This window comes from Anser anser, assembly GCF_964211835.1.
Source record: "Anser anser genome assembly, chromosome: Z".
NCBI lineage: Eukaryota > Metazoa > Chordata > Aves > Anseriformes > Anatidae > Anser > Anser anser.
In genome coordinates, this window is record NC_139723.1 from 42180237 (window position 1) to 42199154 (window position 18918).

The 18918-nt window shown below is 38.9% G+C and overlaps 1 protein-coding gene across 7 annotated transcripts in view; it reads left to right on the plus strand.

Annotated features, from left to right (window-relative positions):
- The window catches only part of CDC14B (cell division cycle 14B), a 46358-nt gene that overhangs the window by 2401 nt on the left and 25039 nt on the right, over nucleotides 1-18918 (plus strand). For all 7 annotated transcript variants that reach the window (XR_014576826.1, XR_014576827.1, XM_083817932.1 and 4 more), the window contains exons 2-4: nucleotides 4866-4959; nucleotides 6991-7066; nucleotides 8841-8933. Coding sequence is in view for 5 of the 7 variants with exons in the window: in XM_083817932.1 (XP_083674058.1) it covers nucleotides 4866-4959; nucleotides 6991-7066; nucleotides 8841-8933 (263 nt within the window). In the remaining 2 variants the exon portion in view is untranslated. The remainder of the gene's footprint in view (nucleotides 1-4865; nucleotides 4960-6990; nucleotides 7067-8840; nucleotides 8934-18918) is intronic.

The window sequence follows — 18918 nt, forward strand, 5'->3', positions numbered from 1 at the left end:
GTAACCATGGATATGTTTTAATGATACTACATCGTGGGACGTTTCTTGATGTTTGTTTGTCCTCCTGCTAAATGGGTATACAGTTGGTTACAGTGAGGAACTAACTCCGGAAAGAATGCCCTAAGCTGTACCATATATGCCTTTTTTTTTTTCTTTAATTGAGAATCATCTTACTTACGCTGTCACATGGAGTTTTGTGAAACAGCATTTGGTTTAATATATTTATAGGTAGGTTGTGTTGATTTATTTTTCTTTTTGTTTCTGTTTTTGAAACCATGGAGTCCAAGGGTTTTGCTTTGTCTTTCCCCTGTTGCTGGCTTAACACTATAAATCTTGTGTATTTTGAAGAAAACAATTCTTTTGGCATGCTGAAAACAATTTAGGGGGAATTTTCAAAATACTTTTAATTAGTTTTCATTATACAAGTCTCTCAGTGCAACAGTTGTATATAATCTTTTATCAATATAACCTCATTTACTGGTGAGCCTGTCTCAAAATTAAGATTTTAAACGCAGGTCTAATGCTTTCAGTATCTAATCCAGTACTGAAAGTGTGTGAACATATGTAATGTAGTCTTGTAAACCAGCTGAGCAGCAGAGTACAAGGACTATGTTTAAGGAAATCATAGAATCATAGAAGCAACACAATGTTGTTCGTCGGTCATGATGTGGCCCTGAAAATATTTTTTCATGGTTTGAGGTTAAATAAAAAGTTCCTTTACCGTGTCTTCATTTTCTTTTTCAGAAGGCCAAGCTATTGTTGTTATTGCCAACAGTATCATCACTTAAATTTGAAGTACGCTGTAAAGATGAGTGGATGAATCTTTCCAAGGATAGGATGACTAAAAAGAAAATCTCCTACAATTTTGCTCATCATCTCGATATTGCAACAGAATTTGTCTTTTGTTTTCTCTTGTGTCTTCCTGTTTTTTGGGGGTCTTTAAAACCAACATAACAAAATACGAGGCACTAACCCTGGATTTAGAAATGCACTTCTGTTACAATAGTAAATAACTCTCTGGTTGCATTCCTGGTAATTCAAAACAGACTAACTTGGTATTTTGTTGTACTGTCAGCCTCCTCTGAATTTCTCATCTTGAGGCATCTGTTCAACAATAGCAATGCAGAGTTTTTCTTTTTTTTTGAAATAACCTTTGCTGTTTGTATGACTTGTCCTGTAGCGAGTGCCTGTCTGGTGTTTAGTTGCCTCTTAAATTACTGAAATTTCTTTCTCTAAGGCCTTTACAGCAGATCCGTAGAAGCATCAGGCTTATTGAGAGTAAAGGCAAGGAGATTATTTTGTCATCTCTGTATTCACGTGAATATGATTATGAAGTGGCAGCTCTCAGTTTTCTGTAGGCATGCTTCCACAGAACACTGTAGGTCTGAAAAACAAGCGAAATGCATTTCTTTCTATGCACACTGAAATCAGATGTGTGATTATTATAGCTTGTGTAGACATGCTTGTGCTAGCTTTAATCTCAGTAGTTTTTGTACTAGCAGTAGCAAAGCTGTGGAAACATAGTCCTCAGTTAGGGGTCTACAGGCTCATTTTGTACACTGGATGCTTACTCAAATTAATTGCCGACAGTGAAGTCCATGTTTCTGTATTTTAACTGTTTTGTTATTTGAGGCAAACAAAATTAAATGTAATTGAAGTACATCTAATGTACTGCAGTCATATCTCCTAATTGCAGTGCAGATGCAGCCTGGAAGGCAGTAAGCTCTGCTTTCTCATTCTTCTGAAAGACGATTAGAAAGATCTGCTCTAGTTTATGATAATTTTATGATGACCTTTTATCAGAAATTTGCAAGAATCTGAATGTACTCGAATACATTACATGTAAATGAGATACTGAAAAGTTAACAAATGAAGCATAAAAATATTAAAATGGAAACCTTTCTCCTGCAGCCCAAACCTTTGTGGAGTCCTATTGAAATAAGTTTACTGCTGCTCCAGTGTATTTTATGTATAAACCCTGGTCCTGCAGTTGGATCCTTAATGAAGAAATTCTTGTCTCTGTGTTACTCATCTTCAAAAATTAACACATTAATCCTTGGTTACTGTAAACAGAACTGGGAATGTGTTTGCCAAAAAAAAAAACAAAACAAAACAAAACAAAAAAAAAAAAAACAAAAAAAAAGAACACCGGGTGAAAGTAGACATGGTGAGTAATTTACCATTTGTATGGTATCAGGCTGGTTAGCCAGTAGAAAGGTAAATACACGCATGGGAGAAAACTGTGCAGCTTATTTCTAAAATCTCCTTGTAGGAAACACTTTAAAAAGATGGAGCCTGCTGTTTACATAATAGGGAGCGATTGTTAGTAGTGCACTAGAAGGGACAGCTTGTCAGGATATTGGAATTTGACACACGCTGCTCTTATTGTGAGGCAGTTCTGTACAGTCATTAAACTTGAGTTTCTTGCTAAATTCTTTCAGGTGTTTTAAGAATGGCTACAATTAACATGATCCAAACATACATCAGTGCAGAACTGAATGCTAACAGCAATTCAAAAGGCCACATGCACATTGTTCACTGAAGAGATGAATTCTTATTTTTGCTGGACATTTTTGCAAAAACTGCTGAAAAATTTCAGTAAAAGTAGGACCACTGAGGAAACAAGTGATTCATGTACTCCAAATCTTGTTTTGGAGAAAAATTTTAGGCTTTTGACCTATTCAAATGTATTTCTTTATGTTTTTTGTTCTTTCTTTTGAGGATTTCGGATTACTCTTTCTGTATTGCTTTTATATTTTCAAAAGTGATGTAAAGCTTATGTGAAGAAGTTGGCATGCAAGAGGGTAGCATGCCAGTCTGAGTGCTGCAGCCATTCTGCCCAGACCTCAATGTGAATGCTGTTTGTGTGCACCGAGAGCTCAGTCTTAGTCAAAAATTAGAGTGGATCTAAAGGACAGATGCCGTAGAGGGAAAAATCGTGGCAGTGTATGGCCACTGCTAACCCACAGTGGGATGGCTGGTTCAGCGATCTAACCCAAAAGAAAACTTTCCCTTGTAAGAAACCTGGTGGCAGCTAGCCATTAAATCAGTTTAGAAGTAGTGTGAAATTATAGCTCAGGGCTGTAGTTTGACATGTGTTTCATCTACCAGTGCCGGTTTAAACACAATCCCTAGATATCATGTCCTCTCAGTTCTCCTTTTTGCTTCCTCATGGGCCCTCAGACCTTCCCCCCATGCATATGTTAGAGCTCATTTTCAGGGCAGAGGGAAGTAAACCAGCAAAGCAGCTTTTTTTTTTTTTTTTGAATTATTATTTTTCTGTAGGTGAGCTAGCATACCCGCTGCAGTCTCGGATTCACGCAGACACATTTTGACATGGCACGGGGAGGAATGCAATGGTGGGGACAGGTGCAGGGGAGCTGTGGGATCCCCGTGCTGCTCCTGCCCCCGAGGAGTCGGCTTGAGCACTTTTCCAGGACTGCCCATCTGTGAACGTGTTGCATCCACGTGGAGTGTTGGCACACTTGCTTCTCCAGACTTACTTTCCTTCGGGGCCAGTTTATTCACTTCTTAACCCACAGCATTACTCTGTAGGTTTTCTCCTTTGGCAAGTTTTCCGGAGGTGCTTAGGTAAATGCTGCAAGTTACAGAAGTTCCTAAGCAGTGCTGCACTTCCCAGCTAGTATTGCAGCTGACGTGCCAGCAAGATGGGACTATCAGAAATTAAATCTGTGAGGTTTTTCTGCTGTAGCTGAGACCACAGGAAGTAGGTGCCGGACTTGCTGAGGCACCTACTCACTAGGAAACTCACTAGTGCGTTTCCCACTGGTTGCACCTGGCCTGTAAATGTGTAAGCCAAACTTTGGGCTGGCATTGTATGGAAATCTGCATTTAGCAGAGGTATTCTGTCTGGTGGGGGTGTTTGCAGCCCCACCCCAAATATTGTTGTGAGTGTCGAGGTACAGGCATGCAGACTCCTTTCATGGTGTACTTCTACAGCATTTTTAAAACTATATTTTCAAATTTATCTTTTCAAGATTCAAGCAATGATTTCTAAGTGCTAGTCATAGGGGATTTTCGTTTCAAACAGTGATTTTTTTCTCTGCTCTCAGGAAGAGGTTGTTCTGTCAGAAAAGTTTGGCTTTGGTATTTAAATACAGGTGATGTTTGGATATTAAAGTAAATATATCCACTCTGGACAACTAGTTTGCAAAAAGAAAAAAAAATAATCATTCCTTTTAAGCTAGAATTTTACTCCATGTATTTTACAATAATGACGCTTTTTCAGCAGGAAGGAAAAAACAAAAAAAAAGAATTGCTGTGCTGCTGCAAGGCATCAATTTTTATTGACCAATTACCAGAAGCACAGCAATTTACAGCGGCAGCACAGTCAGTGTTTAAAGTTCAATGGGCCTACAGCTCCCCAGGCCATAAAAAAATAAAATAAAATAAATGAAATTGTATCTATGTGAATATCAATGGTGCTTGTCATGCCCCCCCCCCCCCGACTGAGGGGAGCACAGGGCAGGGTAGGCACCCCTGTGGAGGCCGCTGGGCTGTGATGGCGGCACCAGGCCCAGACAGAGGTGTGGGGGCATTTCACTGCTGGGCTTAACGTAGGTGCTGTGTCCAGATGGGGGCTGTGGTGCTCGGGTGGGGGCCATGGTGCTCAGAGAGCAGCAGTGTGGCCTGCCCCTACACCAGGAGGAGCAGGGTAGGGTCCCGTGAGCGTGGGTTGAGGGAGCACTGCCAAGCGCAGGCCCTCACCCACGGTGTGCCTTGTTAGCTGGCACCTGAGGAGCACTCTTGAGCCTTTTAAAGTTGTTCTGCTGACAGGTAATACTTCAAACATGCTGTGGAGAAGTGGGTTGTTTATAAAAGCCCTACGTTTTCTTGCGTTTCAGATCGCCTTTATTTTGCAATTCTCTGCCAAAAACCAAAGAGTGGAGCTGCAAATACCCATTATTTCTGCATAGACGATGAACTTGTGTATGAGAAGTAAGTACAGACTTATTTTTTTTGTTTTTTACAGATCATTGGAATAAATTAGAACAGCAGTAATGAGGAACCAGCCTAATTGACATTCTGTTTTTAAATGTAGCTGAGGGAAACATACTATTTCCATTATAGAGCTAATTATATGCGTCTGTCCTCTCAGACTTATCTGCCATAATGATTTATATGTCTTAGAATGGTTTCTTGGCTTTCCATCAGGATTTCTTAAAAATCCTTTCAGAGCAGAAGCTTTCATTATACCCATTCTTGTTAGAAGACACATTGTTGCAACATGTTCCAATATATTCAGAAATGCACTTGGACTATTGAGCTGAAAGGGATGTCTTTAGTCGCTGAAGTATGGAGTGTCTAAACTTCCTAGAATAAGAGAAAAAGCTGGCAAAATTAATTCAAGCCGTTATGAGCCAAGAATGGATATATTATTTCCCCTGCAGTGAACAGGATATGCCTTTGTGTGTGATTTGGAATGCTACTAATTTTTGAAACGTTTTTGACCAAGGACATGCTTACTGTTTTTGAAATTACTAATGAATATTTATTCCCAGCGTTCACTTTTCTCTAGCAGTAACACATGCTGTATCTTTATTTAATTGACGTATTTTACTGTAGAGTGTACAAAGAACACTATGTGTAAATAGTCAAACATATTTTCAAAATATTTGTAACTATTAGTTGCCTTATTTTAAAGATGGCCATTTCGGTTGCTCTTAAAACAGTTTCTAAATTGTCATCACAGAGTGGTATAATATTGAGAATTATTTAAATCTTGAGTATTCCGGTTTCCTTTTGTGATGGTGTGTGGAAAATGGGAAAAGGTTTTTGTTCCGGTTAAAAGATTACTGGAGACTTGTTAATGTGATGCCCATCTACAAGAAGGGTCATAAGGAGGACCCAGGGGACTACAGGCATGTCAGCCTGACCTCAGTGCCAGGAAAGGTGGTGGAACAGATCGTCTCGAGTGTAATCATACAGCATGTCTAAGACAACTGGGGGATCAGGCCCACTCAGCACGGGTTAATGAAAGTCAGGTCCTGCCTGACCAACCTCATCTTCTTCTATGACCGGGTGACCTGCCTGGGGGTGAGGGACAGGCTGTTGACGTAGTCTGCCTAGACTTCAGCAAAACCTTTGACATGGTCTCCCACAGTATTCTCCTGGAGAAGCTGGCAGCCCATGGCTTAGACAGGTACACTCTCTGCTGGGTTAAAAACAGGCTAGATGGCTGGGCCCAGAGAGTAGTGGTGAATGTTGTTAAATCCATCTGGAGGCTGGTCACAAGCGGTATTCCTCAGGGTTCCATTAGTGGTGATCTGGATGAGGGAATTGGGTGCACCCTCAGTAAGTTTGCAGATGACACCAAGTTGGGGGGAAGTGTCGATCTGCCGAAGGGTAGGAGGGCCCTGCAGAGGGACTTGAACAGAATGGATTGATGGACAGAGGCCAGTGGGATGAGGTTCAACATGGCTAAGTGCCGGGTCCTGCATTTAGCTACAACAACCCCATGCAGTGTTACAGGACTGGGGCAGAGTGTCTGGAAAGCTGTGCAGAGGAAAAGGATCTGGGGGCATTGGTCGATGCTCACCTGAACATGAGCCGGCAGTGTGCCCAGGTGGCCAAGAAGGCCAACGGCATCCTGGCTTGTATCAGGAAGGACCAGGGAGGTGATCGTCGCCCTGTACTCTGCTCTGGTGAGGCCTTACCTCGAGTACTGTGTTCACCTTTGGGCCCCTCACTACAAGAAGGACATCGAGGCCCTGGAGCGTGCCCAGAGAAGGGCTGCAAAGCTGGTGAAGGGCCTGGAGCACAAGTCCTGTGAGGAGTGGCTGAGGGAACTGTGGTTGTTTAGTCTGGAGAAGAGGAGGCTCAGGGGAGAGAGACCTTATTGCTCTCTACAACTACTTAAAATGAAGCATGATGCACTTGCATATTACTACTCCTCGCTTTGTTCATCTGGCTTAAACTGTGTAAATGATTTTTTTTTAATGTACAATTTTTCTTTCTTTCTCCAAATAGCTTTTATGCAGATTTTGGACCACTCAATCTGGCAATGGTCTACAGATACTGCTGCAAACTAAATAAGAAATTAAAGGTAACACTTGTTTTTGTATTTAATATTCTTGTCTTTTTAAAGAACAAAAACAAATGGCCCAGATTTTTTTTGCTGAGGTACTTTCCTGGATTTGTAAGCAAGCTAAGTTTTGAAAATGCATGCTAAATTTCATCCAGGTATATTTGGGGAGCAGGAGGATTAGGAGTGAAGAACTGCTTGCCTTTAAGATCCAGAAGTTGCAAGTGACAGTAACTAATATTAAGCTCCTAAAAGATTAGTTGCTAAATGGATACAGACTTCTCTGAATGAAAAGCTCCCCTCCTGGAATTCAGTCTTCTCAGCAATCTGACAATATTGACAGCCTGAACGCAACACATTTTGATTTGAGGTGGCAGGTTTTTTTGACTCTGGTTTCTGTTCTGGTACTGACATCTCTTTTTGTAAGAAGACACATTTGATCTTTAATAGCATTTATAGCATGGTCCTAAAGGAGACTGTCATGTTCCCACTATAGGTTATCTTCTCTTAGGGATGCTCAGTAATTTTCAGAATTGACTCTCCATTGAGCATAATGTCTTTAAAACAGAGTTCCTATATTAATTAAAATTAATGACTTCAAGTTAGTTGACCTCTAACAAAAATTGGACTATAAAACCTGTTAGGCAGATAAAAAGCTTATTAGCATTAATGTGAATCACAGTTTGCCTCTTCAAAACTGCTTAGATCTTGAAAGAGACACTGAACTGTGAAAATTGGGAAGCATGCAGAACATTATAGTTTAATAGAGCTGTTTTTTTTTTTTTTGGCAGGGGGCATCGCTTGGTGTCTGTCACTGGTATTAGTTTGCATAATTCAATCTCACTTGGTCCCAGTGGCACTAAGAACAGGTTTACCTGAGACAAGATTCTTTGATTTCTGTTTGCAGGGTGCTCTGAAGCAACAAGTCTATATATTGTAATCACTTTGAATATGATGGGTTTATTACTGGACAGGTGTATGAAGATTGCTGAGGACATACTGCTGTTAGTTATCCGGAATTTATTTGTTTTAAGCGTGCTGAATAGTATTTGAGCAAGTAAGACCGCTATTTAAATAGTAATACTTTATGACACTTTAGCCGTCAATCAAGTTTCAAGCACACCAAAATTTGTTTCAAGGGCAAGTTCAGGGATAGGTTTTGCTATTACAGATGTCCTTTCTATTGGTAATGCTATTTCCCTCTCTAAGGTAATTGGAGAAACTACATGCCAAACACTGAGATAAAATTTTTAAAAGTTATTTCTGATTAAGTTTAAAAAACCTTTCAAAAGGTTTTTATTTAAGCCTTTTCTAGTGTTTCTCGTATAGTATTACTTCAGAAACAACTATTAGAAGAAAACTGATTTATGTAGAGTCTGAATTTCTTTAAAAAAGTATAAGTTATGTTTTTAAAGCTGTTAAGACCTTAACTTGTCTGTGACGTTTTTGAGAATGTCATGTATTTACTGCCATGTAATGTATTTACTTCTCATAACTGCATGTCTATTGCATAGGGCTTGAAGTCAGAAATATTAAATGCATTCAAGGAGAAAAATAAAAAATAGTGTAATTTGTGTCAAACATTGTTTAGGCGGTATACTGGGGAAAAATACTGAAACAATGTAGGTGGGAATACAGTAGAGTCCACTGAAGCTTTTGAGGGATTCATCTGCTTGGTCCTCTGAATACAGATGGCTGAAAGGGTGAACTGAGCATTGCATTCCTCTAATTTTACAAAAGGAGTCATGAAAAGTTTATGCTGCAAAATTATAATCTTGTTCATTTCTTGATACAGTCATTTTCATTGATAAGGAAGAAAATAGTTCATTATACTGGCTTTGATCAGAAAAAACAAGCAAATGCTGCATTCCTCATAGGTTCCTACGCAGTAAGTATTTAAATTTTTTCCATTATATCAGCTGGTTAAATGTGTTCGTTCTGTCATACTCACTTTTTAAAACAGCAAGATAAAAGCATTTCTTTTTTCTTGAGTAATATTTCTACCAATGTATTTTGCAATAAGGTATCACATACTAAGAGTTTTTAAGGTCTAGTAGGTATGTGTTTTGGGTTTTTGTTTTGCTTTTTTCCTCTCCAGTGCAATTTGTGCTCCTAAGAACTAAGACCACCACTGAAAAAAAATCTGAGTTTTATGATTTTTTCTTTTTCTTTTTTAATTTCATAAAATTTATGAATATTTTCATTTAGAAAAAATGACTGCTTTTTGATGTTTTTCCTTTCCCCCACTCACCCACATACTTTTTTTGGTTTTTAAAATAGACAAATATTCTCTTGCACAAAGTATGGTATATCATTTCCCATTGCATTCACATTTAAAAATACTTTTTCTTCCCCACTTTCTTCTTTTCTAATCTAAGTTGATCTCTTCAGTTAATCTATGAGAAGGTGTGAGATGATATGGTAGGTTTAGAGACACTGTAAAGCCTGGGAATGTATGAGGTGGCTGAGAATGTACTGAGTCAGGTCCCTGACCACAAAGGGAAAAAACTACAGTCTTTACATCACAACTACATCTGATAGAATTGGTGTTTGTTACACAAAAGTATAGTCAGGGATTAAAATGCTGACAGCTTAAGAATGAAATGTGTGATGTATTATATTCATGTTGTGCTTTGACTGGTAATAAACCGTGATAGTAACCATCTCTCTTGTTCACTTACTAATGAAATAAAGTGAAAACCTACGTGTTTTTTTCATGTTGGAGATTTGAGGGGTCTGAGTTCATGTAGCCCTAGGTCATCCTGGTTTATCAGCCGCAGGGTGATACAGTACTTGCTCTGATGCTGGCAGTGTCCTTGCTGCCTCTCTACATTATGCACGAGATCCATTTCCTGTTCCCCAGGGTTTCTCTGTTGTCTGTTTTCTACAGTAATCGTTATAAATAAAGATCTAGACTTCAAAATCCGACAGTCTGGTATTTGAAATGCAGAAGCTTTAGGAATGTATTCTTAAACCACATGGAAACTGGCAACATGAGTTACTAAACTTGTTTGCAGTTAAGGCAATATGATAACTAGTTAGCTGCAGCGTTTAGGAAGACTATTTCTTTCCAGTAACTTCATCGTACCATGGGTCTAGGAAGCAAGAGTGGACTGGTTTCAGTTACCAGCCATTATTTGGAAGGAAGTGTTCATTTTTCCCTAAAATATCATTATGTGTAGTAGTACAGTGCAGTGCAACACCTGACATTTTGAGCAGAATCCACAATACAGAAAATTAACTGACAGCAAAACAATCTAACGAGAAAATGGCTATTTATATGGTTGGCTATTCAAAAGTATACAAAAAATAAATTAACACAGATCTTATCTGTGATTGTCCGTTAGCCCTGCCGTGTTGCAATAATAATATGCAGTTGGAAGGAATGCTTGAACAGGCTTGGATAAATACATAAGGTCTTTCTATGGATTATGACAGTGCAAAGCAGAGTAATAAAGAGTGGAGGCTATTGGACACAGTAGTAGTGTGTTTTTGCTTCAGAGAACCACAGTGAAGGATACGGAAGTTGCAGAGCCCAGAAAGGATGCTAACGCAGTTTCAGCTCAGGTATGAAGAGAGATCATGACCAACTAGCCAGTGCATGTGGGAGGGCAAGTTGCAGACAGCTGAAGTATGGCAGAAAACGGCTAGGCAAAATAACAGATAATTTCAGAATTCAGAAACCTGCACTTCGTTTTTTTGCATCGTACAGTTTGATTCTTTCTGCAGTTTTCCTTAAAGAACCAACAGCAAAGTGAAGCCCTGTGGGAGTATTCATCCCCTCCTTGAGTGGGGAGGAGTCTCTCCTGAATAATCACAAGTTGTAGATGTTGAGGTCACTTAAGCTAGAACCCGATTTTCTCCCAAATGCAATAGACTTTGGGTTTGGTACTGCTTTTTCTGTAAAGTAGGATATAGTTTCTTCACAGATTGATGTGGGAGGTATTCCAGTGAAAGAAGATCACAAAAGAAAGACTGTGCCCCTGAGGCTTACTTTTTTTCCACGGTGTCCTTTGATCTTTCCTGAAGAAGCAGGCTTAATTACAGCAGACAGCGCTGAAGTATTCAGGCATACGCATCCCACATTCCTCCTTTCTGCAGGGAGAATTGGGTTGTTCGCTTTGAGGCAAGCAGTGGCTTAGGATCTGCTCAGAATGTCTGAACAATATGTGTCTGTAATCATACTTCCTGACTGGAAGGAAATATATTGAGGCCTTTTTTATTTTAAACATATGTAGACTTAAGCATCCAGCTACTTTTACAGTTCAGAGTGCTTTGCTTTTTTGATGAAGAAGGATCTATCTAGCCATTAGTCAAAACTGCAAGAAGCTTTTCTGTAATTTTAATTGATCAGACCCTGTCCTGTTGGTAATGTTGTTCATTGCTTGAACTGAATTTTATCTTTTAATTTCTGGTCCTGTGCTGTGTCAGTGGTAGATCGTCCTTTTATTTTGTTTTCTGTGGGTTGAATATTTTTTCTTGTTCGATATCTTTTCTTTTTTAGCTTCATGGTGGGTTCCCACATCAACTACTTACTTTAGGTTGAGGAACTGTGTGGCAGTTCATCACGAAGGAGTTCAGGTGGGAAGAGCAAGGAAGTAAATAGAAGTAGCCTCCGTAGACTTAGTCATGAAAGTAGCGCTGTGTGTGTTTTAAAGCCTTTGATGTAAGCATAGTTTTGGGTGCAAGGTGCTCTGTAGATGCAGATGTTTTAAGTTGTTAGGAATAGCAGGCTGATGGCTTTCAGGAATAGCACAGATACAGTAAGTTTGTGTGCTCTGTGTTTTTGTACTTTTTTTTTTTCTAAATACAATCACACTTGACCACATGACTACATTAAACTATAATTAAATGTATGTGACTAGTTCTCCTCTGGCACTTGCATGTCTTCGTAAACTCTCAATATTTTTATGCTAGCAACTTGGAAGTCTGTCTTTTAAAGGCTCAATGACCTTAAATTTATATTCTTAAACAGAATGTTATTTGACTTCTGCTTAAAGGAATTGGGATATATTGGCATGATTTATGATTTGACATCTTTTGTTAAAATATATATATGTCTGTGTGTATTAATTGTGTGGGGGTATGCTCATTTTGACAATTAAGGCAATTACAAAAGTCTTCGTTAACTGTGGTGAAGTGTAAGGGCAGCTCTAGTGTTCTGTTTTACAAGCAAAGTCTGTTCCCAGTCTTTCCTTCGCAGTTGATGTGTTATAATGTTCTCACTCCCCCATCTTCATCTAACTTGTCTTTCTTTCCTCTTTAGTGGAGATAGTTTCTGAAGGGGTCATCCAGGCTACACACTTCTTTCTTCCCCCTCCCGCATCTGCTGCTTCCTTCCAGGTGTACTTTGATGTGACAGCACAGCCTAACTCAAGCTACAGGGCTCTTCAATGTAACATGGCCTTAAAGATGAAGAACAAAGTTTCCAATACACTGTTATATATGTAGTTTTATAGTACAATATGATTTTTTAGAGTAAATCTTAACAATTTAGTTCTTAATCCCTATATTGTTCATCTTCCATCTATTTTAATTCTGTATTTTGTTTGATTTTTACAGATAACATAATGCATAATGGGAATAATATTATTCTGTGTAGATTAGCATAAATTGGTCATGTTCAGCCACACAAAGTATAGCCAGATGTGGTGTGTTGGGGTTGAATGTTTAAACTTTACTTGGGGTGGAAGGGGTGAGGGGAAAGAAGGGATGGGGAAAAAAACACCTTTGTTCTTCACCTTCTAAAGAAAAATTGCTTTTCCTTGTAAGCTGTCTGCACTGTTCAGGCCTTACCACTCTACCAAAGCAGCAGTGATCTTCTGAGTTGATCTCTACAGTGGCTTCTCTTGATTTTCTCCAGGACTTGGCTGTGGGTGAGGAAAGTCTGCTTCTTCCACCATTGCTCCTTCTGTATTAAGAAAGAAAATGTATCCTCTGTGCCCTGTCCACCTAATTCCCAAGCTCCCCCCTCTCCCCTTGGCTGCATTAACTTAGTAACAGTGTTTCTTTTCTCAGGCCTGGCACTAATTATGTACTTGGAGGGCGACCCTCCGAGGGTACCGCCCCATGAACTGCTGTAATTCAGGTCACCTTCTCCAGGACTCATCTCTGTACTTTGTCTATTTTCTCATCTTCTTTCTTCAGGGTAAGCAGCGTTTCCTTCATCCGTTCTGATCCGTAGTACTGTTTTTGCCTTTCCAATTTGCTAGTGTCCTTCCTAGTTGTGGGCCTAATGTGGGGTAGGAGTTGGAAGTTGTAGAAGCAATTAGAACCAGACTGTGTAATGTTGAACTGTTCTGCTTTTACAGTGGCACTTGCAGAATTATCTCTGGCTATGCAGTAGGAAAGGAGGTAAATCTGTTTACTTAGTGGTCCAAGCTGAGTAGTAGTAAATGGGTAACTGATACAGAGCTCAAATTAGTGGTGGGTAAACTGTGTTTACCCTCAGCTACATTTTGGTGCTGAGTGTTTATGGTTGACCAGTGAATAGCAAAGAGGAGATGGACAAAGAAGTACTGGCACTTCATTTAAGCAAATGTTGCCTCAAGCCTTTTGTCTTTCTCTGTGTTCAAGTCCTCTAAAAAACTACCTCGTCTGAATTGTACTTTGGAAATCATGATTAGCTTTCATGATGGCAGTTTTTCCTGCTTTTTCTACTGGTTCTTCCTCACCATGTTCTTACCAGACTGCTTGTCTCCATAGGGTTGCTCTCGGGGGGTCCCTCATTGTAGTACTGGCTTGCTTTCTTAGTTGTCGTGAAGTACTGATGTTCCCAGCTAGCAGGGTTTTCTGTGCCTCCTCTCCACTGTTTAAAAAGTAATTGGAGGTTTCTTGCTTTCATTTGTGATGAACAAGGAGAGTTGCCAGAGAATAGGCAGTTATTCTCTCTCTGCCACATCTATCGACTTAACAACTGTGTTTCTGCTAATAAAGGGACTGTTGGCTACATGTGCATTTCTTCAGTATGCCACAAATCCATACAGGAACCTTCTATTCTAATAAATTTCTGTTTTAATTTTTCTGTACGTAACGTTTTCTTCTAAGGCATATTGCTAGAAGGTTTAATGTATTAACTGATAGGATATTCGTCGAGGTTTTTATAACAAAACATTTAATACTTTTAAGTTATAGTAAAATGATGCATGTGTGTGAGCTTTTGTTTTGAGTTTAGTAACGTAATAGTTATTGTATTTATTCAGAATGGGTGGTTTGTGTTTTTTTGCAGGTTGTTGTGGTTCAGATTACTTTGGGTAATATTGGTAATTCTGGAATACAGTTGTATTACATGAAATATGCTTGCAAGCAGTTTAAATTGGATCATCTCATTGTTTTCTAGCTTTTATGTCACTACAGTAAAATGTGTGATTTAGGTAACAACTTTAAGAAGATTTTGCACTTAAGGGTGGGCAGGAAAATAAAGTTGATTACACCAAGCACTTCATCAACGTGAATTTAAAGTGTTATTTGCAGACTTGAGCCAATACAGTTTCTTAACAGTATAGCATATTGAAATAGCCTATTTCATTTTCCTGAAAAAGCAACAAATTGTATCAAAGATCGTTATTGTCAAACATGTTTTGTCTTGGGTTCAGTATTACTATTTTGCTTAGTAAATCCATGTTTCGAAGATGAAGGTGCTTTTTTTTTTTTTAACGAAAGCCTTGTTTCCTTTTTCTACCAGGAATAATTCTCATCCTATTGTGAATACTGTTTTCAAGGTCGTAACACTAATGTGGGAGGCCTCTGTTTAAAGTAGGACTAGTTCAAAAGCAGTACTGTGAATCAGACAGTAACACAGCTTGCCACAAGAACTGTCATTCTGTGGTTGATTTTAAGTGCTCATAAATGAGGAATTAGTAGCCAAGAGCTGCAAGCCCTTCCATTTCACTCAGTGAACATTACAGTGGTTGTTGGACAACATGGCGATGTTGGCAGGAGCAGTGCTCGAGTGTACCTTTCCCAGTGCTCGGCGCTTGGATGGCTCTTGACCGTTTGCAGAGCTACATGCGGTCCCGTAATCAGAAACAGATGTCCTAAATGAAAAGGATGATTAGAGCAATGTTGGTGGTTCAACTGCTAATGGCAAATTTCTGGCTGTATTTTGATGTTCAGTAGGATATTTTTTTTGTTTGTTTGCATAAGGAAAACAAATTTTTAAAGAGGTGGTACGCAAGTGTTTATACAGGGTGATAAACAGTGTGTTATTCTGAAAGATGTCAGTTCCTTATAACAATTTTACTGGAACATACTTAAGAAAAAGATTTTTAAAGGCCTTTAAGAGTTTTTCTGTGTGTATTTTCTTCGTGTGTGTGTATATAGGGATCTGTGTACATGGATCTGCACTTGTATATGATTGTAGGAAAGTTCTAAAACCACTGCTACTGTACTTTTGCACAATTTCATTCACGTCTCCAGAAAACAGAATTTTCTTCTTTTTTTTTTTTTTTTTTAAAGCTGCTTGTTTAGTATTTTTCTGGCCTTCAGGAAGGGAGCCCTTTGGGAAATAAATGTAGTATTTGAATAGATGTTTCTCCATTTGTATGTACAAGAGTGGACAAAAAACACCCCAGAAAATACTAGTTTATGCAAAATATCTGTTGATATATTTGCTTTAAATTTACAGTGACCCATCCTTTTAATAGTAACTCTTGTTGATTGTTTTACTGGCATTAGCTTCAGAAAACAGCTTTATTTGTGAAAGTTTCTGTAATCTTAGAAAGCACTGCAGAAATGTAAGTAGCCAAGCCTAGATTCAGCATCTAGTCAAACTGGTTTCAAATGATGTATATTTCTAGAGGCATGTCTCTTCTCATTTTCTGTCTTTTCCCTTGTACACACTTTATGAATATACAGATATGTCTGGAAATGTCTTTGTTTTGCTATTCATCAGCTCAACGTTTCCATACTCATCTTTTCTGAGTCTTCAGTTCTGCTGACTGCCTTAAAAACCTCTTCTTACTTCCAACAATTCTGTCTGCCAGAGGTCTCTCTAATCATTTCTACTGTCTGTCATTCTCTGCCTTTCTATAATTTATTCACCCACAACATTCCAGTGAAATCATTCATCTTTAAGGATTTAATGACCTCCTCCTGGTCAGAAAGAGTGGCTGCCACTCTGACCTTACACTATGAGGTATTTCTCAGTGTGTCTGTATTACCTCTTCAGTCTGTATCAGGAGTGCGTGTTTGAAGTGAATCTCTCCTTATATCCTTGCTCACTTCATTTTGGCTCGCTACGTGGAGCGGTCTGGAAGCAATCCCAGCAGGTAATGGGTGTCCAGTCCACAGGACCAGACTAGGACTAGTCTGCAGTTAAAAAACATCAGAAGTGTACAGTACAGACGTCAAGTCTTCATAGCCAGCTTTTGGTGTGCAGATGCATTTCTGCTGCTGTGCGCTAATCCAAATGCAGATGTGGCCCCTGCTGCTTTGACATCTGTTGCTCCTTGTCCCACTCCTTTAGTCTCACCTACAGTTACTTTCTGCATTTGGAGTATGGTTCACCAATAGCTTGAGCCCAGGCTCACTCAGGTTTGTCCTTCATTCAGCCTTGCACACATCCAAGATTTTTTGGTGTGTTCTCTTGTGGTCTTAAACTGTGCCAGCACTGATCCTGTCTCCACTTTGACTGTCACAACTACTTCTGCTGTGTTACTGCTAGGATACTTTCCTTGTGAACTAGGTATCAGTTTGTGGTCTTTCCCCTTCTCTCTAGAGGTTGAATGCCATTCTTCCCTTTGAAGCACCTGGTACCATTGCACCTGCCCAGGTACCATCCTATTAACCCAGTGTTTTTGTAAGCCACTTTTCACTGAGAACTCCTATCTGTCCATTTCATCAACTGCTGTCTCTGTTCACACATCACATCTTAAGTGTGTAGTAGTGTCACAGCTGAAGTGTACCAGGATCTCTCTTTGTTTCAGAAAATTAGGAGTAATCCAACTCTATAAAAGAGCTTCCTTCAGTATACTTCAATATACTGTATATTGTTTCAGATGTACTGGAAGTATTGTGCATTTTTGCTTAGTACTTGTTCCTTTAAGTTTGTCTGCACTGAAAAATGCCATCTCCTCACAGTGTGTTTTTTGTATGTACTAAACGATAGTAGACTTTCCAGTGCACAGTTTCGTTTTTTTTTTTTTTCTGTCATGTTGGCTTTTTTAAGTGTCCTTGTCTGTGGTGAGTGTTTGTGTAACTGTATCAAGGAAAGTCCATACACTTGTGCATGCGTACGTCTTCATGGTATTTCTAACAACTTCACTAGTAACGCCATTTCAGAAGTTTGAGCTGTGCTTAAGAACTAGCAAGTTTCAATACTATGTGGTGTTATTTAGACTTACTGTAATATAATGTTGTTAGGGCAAAAACTTCGCCTTGTTGCTGTTAGATTTGCAAACAGATGCTCCTGTGTTGAAGCTTGTATTGTTCAAGAAACTGGTAAAAGCTCAGCTGAGATTTGGGGAGGAATCCTTTCCCTTTGTGAGCTACAGGGAAGCTGCATTTGTTAGCTGCGTTTCTATTTGCCTGTTGTACAAGTATTGCTCTGTATTACCTAGCCTGGCAGCACTGAATACCAACTTTTTTCCAGGTGACTCATTTCTGGGTACAAACTCTGTTTCTGCTGTTTAATTTCAGTCTTCTCTATTCGTTAATGCTATTTTGAGTCTCTGGTTTGTAAGTTTTTTCTGAGGCAGGGCTTTTTCTCTGATAAGTGCTGTCTTATATGGCTGTAGGAAATCCGTGTTTGTTGTGCTGTGAGATGCAAAGTATGACTGTATCAAAGCATACCACTTGAAAACTTTTGAAACATGACCTTTGTAACCAATTCAGGCAATGAATTGCGTGTAATGTATGCCTGCAGAATAGAACGTAAACTTGAGCATCTGAGGAAGAGCTCTTAAATTATCCATCTAATTATATTTTTTTAAATCTCTTTTTTTTATTCTGGACGTATGTTTGCAAATTTAAATGCAAAATTCACTTACTCCACCCTAGTGAAGACACACACACACATACATGCAAGGTGTGTTTTTCATTACCTTACTAAACTACTTAAACAAAACAGATGTTTTTTTTTTCTTTTGGTTTTGCTAATTGCACAGGAAGAATGCTCAGAAAATACTTAACAGTAATCAAATAGAGGAGAAACAAGAGGGGTCACCTGTTGCCATGTATGTTTTAGCCGTCTGTTGAAGATATTTCAAGCTTTCCCCCCCCCCCCCCAATATCTATTCCACCTCCCATTTTCACCTCGCAAGAATGTATGTATGTTTGTGCAGAGAAGATATTGAGGAGATACTAAACTATTTGTTCAAACTGGTTTTGTGGCTGTATAAAAGAATTTTGAAAGACAACACCAACTTTTAAAAGAAAAAAAATGGCAAAGCAAAAATGCCAGACTTAAATTTTGGGGGGTATTTAACTAATACGCATTAGCATTAGGATTCCTAAATCTTAATGGAAAAAAAAAAAAAAGGTCATTAATATAAGAGATGTAAATAATTTTGCTGAACTTTAGTGAAAAAATAACTTCCTGGAGTGTTCTAATGCTTAGTTAATGCAGTTCTAAAGAAAAACTATTAACATGAAGTTATTGAACAATGACATATTAATCCCCACATTGTTATTGTTAACAGTTGTTTTCTCTTGGCCATGCTGGTGATTGGTCTTGATTATTATAGGATGTGATAATAGAGGAGTTTTACAGTATTCTCTAAGCAAACCTTATTGTTAGGGGCTATCCAGGAGAGAGAGGTGTGTTGTAAGGGAAGACCGCGTGAATAGTGTCATGAGTTGGTCTTCCTTGAATTCTTTTCTGAGTAGCTTTGACAGTGGAAATTTTGATATGTAGCATTTCAGGTATGTTCATT